The sequence below is a fragment of the Pleuronectes platessa genome, chromosome 20 (assembly GCF_947347685.1).
Source record: "Pleuronectes platessa chromosome 20, fPlePla1.1, whole genome shotgun sequence".
NCBI lineage: Eukaryota > Metazoa > Chordata > Actinopteri > Pleuronectiformes > Pleuronectidae > Pleuronectes > Pleuronectes platessa.
In genome coordinates, this window is record NC_070645.1 from 21,234,113 (window position 1) to 21,245,296 (window position 11,184).

Genomic DNA, 11,184 nt, shown 5'->3' on the forward strand with positions numbered 1-11,184 from the left:
ATAAAAGACACACACACACACATTAACACTGTGTGTGTGTCTGTGTGAGAAACCTCCTGTCTCCATGATGATATGGACACAGACGTGCACAACCCACAAATGCAAATCAGTCAAATTGTGTGTCTGTGTGCGACATTATCATGCAAAATGACCACATTCAAATGATTAAGAAGCTTTGTGTGATCCAGACATGAGGGTCAGGGGTCACTCACACACACATCTGGTAGGCAAAGTTGTGTGCACGCATATGTTGTTGAGATCATAGGGAAACATATGATATGCAAAGCCATGGGAACTCCACACAAACACACAAACACACAAACACACACGTTTAGGTTTCATGTGTGTACGATTTTAGAAAGTGTTTCGGACTTGATTTAACAAAGATGAGAACAATTATCTACAAATGGACCGAGAGTGACTTCAACGAGACCTGATCCCACAACCAGTCCCACAACCAGTCCCACAGCCAGTCCCACAGCCAGTCCCACAACCAGTCCCCACAGCCAGTCCCCACAACCAGTCCCCACAGCCAGTCCCCACAGCCAGTCCCACAACCAGTCCCCACAGCCAGTCCCCACAGCCAGTCCCCACAGCCAGTCCCACAGCCAGTCCCCACAACCAGTCCCACAACCAGTCCCCACAACCCGTCCCACAACCAGTCCCAAAGATGTCCCCACAACCAGTCCCCCAACCAGTCCCCACAACCCGTCCCACAGCCAGTCCCCACAACCAGTCCCCCAACCAGTCCCCACAACCAGTCCCACAATCCATCCCACAACCAGTCCCAAAACCAGTCCCCACAACCAGTCCCCCAACCAGTCCCCACAACCAGTCCCCACAACCAGTCCCACAATCCATCCCACAACCAGTCCCACAATAAGTCCCACAGCCAGTCCCCCAACCAGTCCCCACAACCAGTCCCCACAACCAGTCCCACAACCAGTCCCACAACCAGTCCCCACAACCAGTCCCACAGCCAGTCCCCACAACCAGTCCCACAACCAGTCCCACAGCCAGTCCCACAACCAGTCCCACAATCAGTCCCACAGCCAGTCCCCACAACCAGTCCCACAACCAGTCCCACAGCCAGTCCCACAACCAGTCCCACAGCCAGTCCCCACAACTAGTCCCACAACCAGTCCCACAATCCATCCCACAACCAGTCCCACAGCCAGTCCCCACAACCAGTCCCACAGCCAGTCCCCACAGCCAGTCCCCACAACCAGTCCCCACAACCAGTCCCACAACCAGTCCCCACAACCAGTCCCACAACCAGTCCCCACAACCCGTCCCACAACCAGTCCCCACAACCCGTCCCACAACCAGTCTCCACAACCAGTCCCACAACCAGTCCCACAACCAGTCCCACAGCCAGTCCCCACAGCCAGTCCCCACAACCAGTCCCCACAACCAGTCCCACAACCAGTCCCCACAACCCGTCCCACAACCAGTCTCCACAACCAGTCCCACAACCAGTCCCCACAGCCAGTCCCCACAACCAGTCCCCACAACCAGTCCCACAACCAGTCCCCACAACCCGTCCCACAACCAGTCTCCACAACCAGTCCCACAACCAGTCCGCACAGCCAGTCCCCACAACCAGTCCCCACAACCAGTCCCACAACCAGTCCCCACAACCAGTCCCACAACCAGTCCCACAACCTCAGTTTCTGTTCAGACTCGACACAAACCAGAGGTTCAAACTGAATCCAGATCAGTTTGAACCAGTTTCTGATCAGAGGCTGGAAACTCCACTAGGTGTAACCATAGCAACAGTGATGACCTTGCCCTTGGCTCCGCCTCTCACACAACAGACACACACATAGAAGTGACCTCTCACACTCGGGGCCTTGTCGTCTCTGAACAACAGAGACCCCCCCCCCCCGTCTGTCTTTGTGTCCCTCTGGACTCCAGACGTCCTCACTTCACTCTTCATATCAGGTGGGGGGGGGGGGAGGGGGGGGGGGTTCAGGTCAGACATCACATGAAGACATGAGAGCTGCAGATATGAACCTCACACACACACACACACACACACACACACACACACACACACACACACACACACACACACTATTTTAAATGATAATATGAATCCTTTATTTGTAGAGCCCTGAAACAGACATCGGTTCAAACAAGAAAAGAAATAGAGATTCATAAAAAGGTGAAAGTATAGAAGCTGTGTAGAGCAGCTGTGTAGAGCAGCCGAGTCAGCAGATCAGCTGTGAGACTCGGACCCGGTGATCGGACCGGGTCAGAGTCGGGCTCAGCGGTTCTGTCCAGTGAGCAGCCCGAGGCCTCACTCGTCATAAACACCATTTCAAACAGAGTTCTAGATTTAACTGAAGTGATGAAAGAATGTGTGATCGCAGCTTCCTGCAGCAGGTGCATTCTGGGTATCGGAGACTGAGGCCGAGCGTCTTCCATGTGTCCTCAACACTGTTTATACATCATGTCCCGCCTCCTGCTGCTCTACAGGCTCCGCCCCTCACCTGGATGTTCCCACCTCTTCCTCTTGGTGTGGAGGAGTCGGACCGACAACCTGCTGCTTCACAAACACCGACTACACAACATGTACACAAATGTGTTTCTGTTCATCAGCGTTCTGGAGGCTGGTAAACTATACTAGTCGTAACCATAGCAACAGTGATGTTTAACAACCACAACATGTCACTGTGGACACACACACACACACACACACACACACACACACACACACACACACACACACACACACACACACACACACACACACACACACACACACACACACACACACACACACACACACACTCTGAAGTAACTCATACTCAAATATGACATCATCATGACGACACAAGGACCTGTGATGTCACTACAACACAACGACGAAGTCAGCAACACACACACACGACAGATCTTTGTTGTGCATGTGTGCGCACGTCCATGTAGTATTTAACCGGCACGCACGCGCACCAAGCCTCTTCCCACCCTCACTACTACAAGGCCACATGACCGCGCTTCATTCATCCACCCGTCGCGTGCTGTAGTAAAAACGCGCGTGGACGAGAGCGCGTGTAAGATAAATGAAAGAAAGAAGAGGATCTGATCCATTATCGATCCGCGTGCACGTCTAAGCAGACAATGGAGCAGCTCTCTGTAGCCTCACGCACGCGCGGCTGCAGCCAATTCCCCGGCGGGCAACCAAACAGCTGACAGGGCGCACGCTCACGCGCTTATCGGTGCACGCTCAGGTGCGAAACGAGGACAAGGAAACGTCCTCGGTGCACCCGCACAGAGACAGCTCCACCATGCCTGCTGCACGCGCACACACTCCCTGTCTCTCACACACGCACAGACACACACGCACGCTAAGGTGGATAAACCACAACAGACACTCTGCCTCGTGCACGCGCCGGACCAGATAAAGGACCGTTCCCTGGTTAGGGTTAGGCAGGTTGAGTTCCGCGGCTCCGCGCTCACCTGCACACAGCGCCCCCAGGAGGAGAGCCGCCCCCACGGCCACGCTCCGCGGCCACATGTCCTCTACAGCCCGGCGTCCCCGCGGCGCTCCGCCCGCTCCTCCTCACACATTGACGGGGCGGAAACCCGCCAGGACCCGCAGCAGGGCCCGGGCTCCGGAGCGTGCGTGATAACCAGCAGACCCGCACGGCGCTAAGTTCCCGGTGGATCCGGAGCCATGCGGGGACACAGCGGGGACAGAGCGGGGACACAGCCCGGGTCAGAGTGGGTGTTAGTCCGCAGAGGTGTGAGGAGATCCCGCAGCCTGCTCCTCTCTTCTCGCTTCTTTCCTTGTCTCCTCTTCCTCTTCTCTCCTCCTCCTCCTCCTCTCTTGTCCTCCTCTCCTCTCTGTTGGGGCTGATGGGGACAACCAGACAGGAAGCTGCGTCAAGCTGCGCTGCACCACCTGCCTCCCCTTTCAAAATAAAAGCCCTGATGGAGACACGACACTTTGTGGCTTAATTTGAAGAGGGGGACACATCCGGAGGAGGGGTCCGAACATATAACTTCACTACATGATTTATTCTGTGAGGAAGTTCGATTCCACAATGTTAGAATAAATAAGAAACTGGATTGTTACCCTTCGATGTATTATCCCGTCCTCAGATGTCAAGAGGCGACATTACATGAAGACTCGCTGACTCATTAAGAATAGTTATTAAAACTTATAAGTTTGAAGGATCGATTTGTATTACAAAGGGTAATAAACACAGTAGGTGGCAGTGATGCAATTATTTTCTGTATAGAAACGAGGGTGGACTTTATTTTGATAATCTACACCGGAGGTTTCGTCTTTTATTTTGATGAGTTTGCCTGGGTTTGATGCAGCCAGGATGAACTGAGAGAGAGAGAGAGAGAGAGAGAGACGTTTGTTTCTGTGTGAGGACAGGTTCTCCTGTGGAGACGTCCACCTGGACCAGGTCCAGGTCCAGGATCGGATACAGGTTCTGGTCCAGGCTCGTGTCCAGGCTCCAAAGATCAGTCCCATGTGAGGATCCTCTCCCAGGACACACACTGAACACACACTGAACAAACACTGAACACATCAACACAACAACAGGATTCACTACAAGAGAAGAACCAGTTTGTGACATCATGTTTAAAGTGTTGATACAGAAAGTCTGATGGAGATGAAGCAGCAGAAGAACTGAGGAGCTCCTGATGGTAGAAGATGTGAGGAGACATGTTGTGTATCCAGAAGTCTGGTTGAGATCATAGTCCTCGATCAGCTGACACCATCACGATCTATGGTCCATGATCAAAGTCTGTGATCCTCCATCATGATGAAGTAGTTCTTCTGTTTGAGGTCGCCTCACTGAAGAGGCTCCATCATCATCAAGTTGTCCATGTTGTCCCAGTCCAGCCCTTTGTTTGTGAAGAGAGGATCTCCTGCTCTCAGTATCAGGGACAAAAGGACAAGGTGATAAATGGTTGTTGCACCATGACAGTGAGACAAAGTGTTTGACTTCCTGTCTTTCTATTGTTGCCCTTCGTGTGTTTGTGGATCATAAAGCTCAGAATGTTTCATCCATAGTCAAACAGCTCAGATGTTCAAGATGTTCTTCAGCCTAATTCAAGAGTTTGTGTCCGGTTGGAGAAACAACCAACCAATCCCAGTTGAGTATGAGGTTCTTATGGACAAACGCTAACGTAGCTGTGGTGCAATGATTTGATCTGAACCACGAGTCTCGAACCTGCAGCCTGGTGAACTCCATTCTGCTCCTACCATCACTTAACGCGTCCACAGGGGGGGGGGGGGGCGTGTCCTCTGTCATTCGGACACTGGTTGGGCCAATCACAGTCATGCATCACAAATAGGAGGTGTTTGATATAATGGACACAGGGGTGGCTCAGAGAGAACCTTCACCACACACACACACACACACACAGACACACACACAGAGGTAACACACAGAGGACACACACAGAGGACACACACAGAGATGACTGGAGAGGACACAAGGGTAAGAGCCCGGTGACATCATCGTGTGCCACACACATGATGAGCAACAGATCCTGAATCTGCTACCAGCTGGACCAATGCTCCACAGCCTGCCCCCTGGTGGTTGACGGCCACTCAACATGACCATCCTTTTTTGACGGGAACAGTCAATCCGAGAATGACTCTGAATTCACGTCTTCTCCTCCAGCGCCACCTTCAGGACAAACTGTATAGTTTTGGTCCCAGGGCTGATAAAGACTGGACTTCACCGGGACCGTAGCAGCTGCGGAGGTTGTGACGTATCACATGACAGATCATGTGATATGAACACTTGACAGATCATGTGACGTATCACATGATCTGTCATGGAAGTGAAGTCACAGTGAAGTCATGGTGCTGATTTATGTTTCACAAAGGACCAGAGAGAAACACTAAAGAAATCCTGCTCTTGTCAGTGAAGGTGCATCTGAAAAGCTTCTCTAACAAACTCCTTCCTTCAACATCTCACTTCAGACCTGAGGTCTTCAATCAGCCTCAGACAGGCGGCCATGTTTGAAGGGTTCAGATGAAATCAACGTCTTCATCTTCTGCCTTTGAAAGGAATCAACAGCCGCTTTATTATCTGAAACACACACTTCTGATTCCATTCATCATCACACATTCACACAACTTTACACACAGATATGTAAATTGAATACACACACTCTGTCTCTCCTGCTGCTTTACAATTCGTTGTCCCCGTTTTATTCCTTTTGGGAACTAATTATTTCAAACACACAAACAAAATATCAGGAATATCGCAAAATATCCAAAATCAGTAAGACAGTCCAGAAGTCTGGATCAACAATACTCCAGAAAAGTGACGCTGGAATAAAGGACATGAAGAAGAAGACGATCTGACGACAAAGGAGGTGAAGAGCTGGACTTTAATACACAGAACCTAATTAGCAACAGGAAAAGGAAGTGATGCAAAAAATAACAGATCATCACAGGGTTGGACGTCTTCGGGGGATGTGGGGATGACAGCTGGTAGCCCCGCCCCCCCGTGCACACACACAGCAGCAGCTTCCCTGGATGTGTCATCTGAGGACAGCTCAGAGCCCCTCCCACCCCGTCAATGCTATACACTGAACACACAGACACACACACACACACACACATGCAACTGCACACATGTGGCCCAGTCTCTGCAGTGTCCGTCTCCTCATATGAACCCATTCTCCTCTGCCGCATTACAAACACACACACATGCACACACACACACACACACACACACACACACACACACACACACACACAGCAAACACACACACAAGCACACATACACATGCACATGCACATACACACACATACACACACACACTATAAAATCCCTTCAATCTCTCTGAAACTGAGCCTTAACCACCAAGTAGAAAATGGCGTGCACGTTCACACACACACAAACACACACAAACACACACAAACACACACAGGCTAACCTTTATCAACCTCTGGTCTATAATCTGATAACCTCACTCGAAGTAACAGCTGAGGAGGAGGAGGAGGAGGAGGAGGAGAAGAGACGAGGAGAGGAAGAAGAGGAGAGAAGGAGAAGAGGAGGAGGAGGAGGAGGAGGAGGAGGAGGAGGAGAAGGAGGAAGAGGAGGAGGAGGAGGAGGAGAGGAAGAAGAGGAGAGAAGGAGAAGAGGAGGAGGAGGAGGAGGAGGAGGAGGAGGAGGAGGAGGAGGAGGAGGAGGAGGAGGAGGAGAAGGAGGAAGAGGAGGAGGAGGAGAGGAAGAAGAGGAGAGGAAGAAGAGGAGAGAAGGAGAAGAGGAGGAGGAGGAGGAGGAAGAGGAGGAGGAGGAGGAGGAGAGGAAGAAGAGGAGAGAAAGAGAAGAGGAGGAGGGAAATTAGAGAGAAACTAAGACTGAATATCTGGAGACAAATCAAAGTGAATGAAAGCTCCTCCTGAGCTGATGACCACCAGGGGGAGCTGCTGTTAAACCACAGACTGTAAATAAAGATGGACGATATGACATCCGCCACAAAGTGAAGCCAAATTATAACCTGGGCCTTTAATATTTAAGAAATGATAAAAGATGAATCCCTGGGACCTGAGGAGCTGGTCAGACGTCAGGTTGGATTCTGTCTTTGAGTCTGATGTGATCATTGTGTTGCTGTAACACACATGTTGTTGTGACACACTGATTTGGACTGTGTGTAATGAATCAGAACTGATTTGAGCTGATTTTACTTTTACAGCTGACGAGCAGACAAATACTTTAACTTTAAAAACTTTATTTATACATGAACAAGTCTGGTTTAGTTTCCTCTTTCTTCTGTTGACTGATTCTAATGGATCATAAACTGCTGCTTATCAGTCACCTGCACTAAACTAACTACACTGAACTTCATCTTTCAAATTCCTTGTTTTTAATAAAAACACATCTGATTGACGGGTCAGTGATTTACTTTGTGAAATGTTGATTTCCATCAGCAGATCTAATTGGCTGCTGTGGCTCAGGTGGGTCTCTGCTGCAGGACCCTCTCCTCCAATCGGGTGTATCTCCTCAGCATGGGGGGGTAAACCTGGAACAGACACGTTGTTTGTGACGTTCAACAACGATCTGAATAGTTACATCATTATTTATTCACTGAGTCAAATCAACGTTTAACACCAACTTTTCCATAAGAAGAAAATCTCTTCCATCATTTTCAATTAGTTACAGAATTATAGATTTTTATGTGTGAATTGAAAATGTGAATAAGATCATCCGGATGTAAAGAAACCTGACTTCTACACTGAGTCACAGGAAGTAAGTGTTTATTCATTATGATGATTATGCTTCTTTTTATGAATTTTTTCACACTGAGTTTCCTGAGAGAGAAGTCGACACTTTACTTTCTGTCGCTGTTTCTTATTTAATATCCTGATTTACAGTAGAGCAACAACTAGTCAGAGTGTGTAGGTCTGTGTGTGTGTGTGTGTGTGTGTGTGTATGTCTGTGTGTGTGTGTGTACATCTGTGTGTGTGTGTACGTCTGTGTGTGTGTGTGTATGTCTGCGTGTGTGTGGACATCTGTGTGTGTGTGTGTCTGTGTGTGTGTGTGGACGTCTGTGTGTGTGTGTGTAGGTCTGCGTGTTTGTGTGTCTGTGTGTGTGTGTACGTCTGTGTGTGTGTGTATGTCTATGTGTGTGTGGACGTCTGTGTGTGTGTGTGTCTGTGTGTGTGTGTACGTATGTGTGTGTGTGTGTAGGTCTGCGTGTTTGTGTGTCTGTGTGTGTGTGTGTCTGTGTGTGTGTGTACGTCTGTGTGTGTGTGTACGTCTGTGTGTGTGTGTGTACGTCTGTGTGTGTGTGTACGTCTGTGTGTGTGTATGTAGGTCTGCGTGTTTGTGTGTACGTCTGCGTGTGTGTGTGTGTGTGTGTGTGTGTGTGTGTGTGTGTGTGTACCTCCTGTGCAGCTGGGTGTGGTGTAGCGACCAGCTGTGGTTCAGGAGCGTTCTTCACCACATCAAAGAAAGAAACTCCAGATTCTGACACCAGACCTGAAGACACATCAGCCAATCACAGAGGAGTTATAGTACCAGTAGCAGGAGTACTACCAGTACCAGGAGTACTACCAGTAGCAGGAGTACTACCAGTAGCAGGAGTACTACCAGTAGCAGGAGCAGTACCAGCAGTATCAGCGTTTACCATGAGCAGCTCTGTAGGCTGACCCCAGGCAGGCGGAGCTGGACACATCGATGGTGAAGACCGGAGCGTTAAACACATCAGACAGAACCTGAGAGACGGAGAAATGAAATTCTTCTTCTTCTCTGATTCTGTCCCAGGTCTGTGTTAATAACTGTGTTAATAACTCTGTGGCTGAGGGGTAGAGCGGTCATCCTCCAATCAAAGGGTTGGCAGTTCGATCCCAGTCTTACCCGTCTTCATGCCCAAGTGCCCTTTATCTTTATCTGTCAAATTTATCTCTTCAATTCAAAACATGTAGTTCCAGTTCAACAATATGTTCTGCAGCACAATGTTTTCACATAAAGGCTTGGACTTGAATGTGGCCAAAAATATGACTATTCCCTTGTACACAAGTACTCCTGTGTAATACCAGTACTACACAGTATGAAGCCGTGCAGCTCCTGCAAATATTACACAATAATTAACTCTTTTTAAACAAGGGAATGGATTCCGTCAACAGAAACGCTGGAGTGCTTTTATTTTGAAGAGGGCTACAGAAAGCATTGCAACCATTTGTTTGTGATATAAATTCATCAGATAAACATTAAAACTAGAGCTGTGAAAAATAACGCGTTAACGTGTTATGATTAAATTACAGGATTAATTCGTTTGTTTTTTTAACGCATTTAACGCATGCGCAGAAGGACCTTCCAATTCCGCCGCGCATTACTAATAATTTCACATACTGCTGCTGTTATCAGCCTGCAGTAAAAACGGCATTTAATCATTTTTTTCAAGCATATACTTACTTGTTGCTCCAACATTAACTGCAACAGCGTCCCAACATGTGTCTTTTTTGGTGTTGTCTTTATACAACATATGCTGAGAATCAACAACTCAAGTTACTTCTCCACTTCAATGATTCATTTAATGTCATCCATGTTGAAGAACTTCTCCGCTGTTAGCTCAGTTAAATGTCGGGTGTCGAGGGTAAATTACGTATTCTCCACTCAAGCCTATGTGGAGAATACGTAGCCCCCCCCCCCCCTCTCTTTTTTATCTTTATGACTGCTTGTGTGGCTGTAGTGGATGGGCAGAGGGGAACATTAAATAATGTGGTCGGTAAAAGTGGTAAAATTAAAAGTCCAAGACAACAGAACGTGAATACAAAGTATGGGATGCATATTTGATCATTTATATCATATAAAATATGTCATCTATATCGTTTAAAATCATTTTTCAGTGTGTTTCCTGTCGCGATACGCTCGCGTCAAGCGGAAAAAATAGACTCGACGCCGAAACGATCGCTTCACGGCGCGAGGCAGCCGCGGCACAACGCTACGCTTCAGCCTCCGGTGTGTTCAGCGCTGCGGTTTAACATGGGAGTGGATGGGAGCCAGAGGATTGGCGCTGCGCTGACGCCTCGCTTCCGCGTCGCTTCCGCGTCCGGTGTGAACCCGGCGTAATGCAGTCAGACGGCAGCTGCCATTCAAACAAACAAACAACATGGATAATTCTGATGAACCTGAGGACCTTCTGGACGGGAAGATTGAACATTCAGTAAAACCAAGGTGATATGCACACTCTGCGAGAAGACGTTATCGTTTCACCGTAGCAATACCCGCCTAACCACCGCAACGCGAAGCATGTGTTGGTCGGCGAGGGGCGTTCAAGTGGAATGCGACAAACCAGACTCACTCGCCGGACACATTGTGCAAAAGAAGCGGTCAGCTTTACTGTCAGAGAATTTGAACAAGTTAGTTTGCCTCACCAACTGGCTAAAGACCGAGTAGCTAAGAGGGCCTTTAGAGGCATTAGATTGTATCATGGTGTGGTTAATGGTTGTGTGACAAAAAATATAAAAAATGTCAACCATCCTATGGCTAAGAAGCTCAAATAATTTCTGTTTAATTTTTAAAAAAAAGTTTTATTCAACCACACAATGGCTAAGGAGCCCGAATTCTGTTTAGGATGAAGATTATATTAATGTTCCATATGGAAAAGCAATGATAACTGCTGAAGAACTGCTGAGTTGCAGCACAAAAGAAAAGTTAAATGTCATAAATCTTGTTTTCACAAAAATAT

At 48.5% G+C, this 11,184-nt stretch overlaps 1 protein-coding gene across 5 annotated transcripts in view; it reads right to left on the reverse strand.

The window, feature by feature from the left end:
- Positions 1-7,705: 7,705 nt before the first annotated feature.
- The window catches only part of xylb (xylulokinase homolog (H. influenzae)), a 10,220-nt gene continuing 6,741 nt past the window's right edge, over positions 7,706-11,184 (reverse strand). For 2 of the 5 annotated variants that reach the window (XM_053412401.1, XM_053412403.1), the window contains exons 17-19: positions 9,121-9,208; positions 8,878-8,972; positions 7,706-8,013 (exon numbers count right to left, since the gene is read on the reverse strand). In XM_053412401.1, the coding sequence (XP_053268376.1) occupies positions 7,945-8,013; positions 8,878-8,972; positions 9,121-9,208 (252 nt within the window). In that variant the 3' untranslated portion in view covers positions 7,706-7,944. Of the gene's footprint in view, positions 8,014-8,877; positions 8,973-9,101; positions 9,209-9,274; positions 9,399-11,184 lie in introns of those variants that run through there. The other 3 variants (XR_008333166.1, XM_053412402.1, XM_053412404.1) reach the window with 3 other exon arrangements.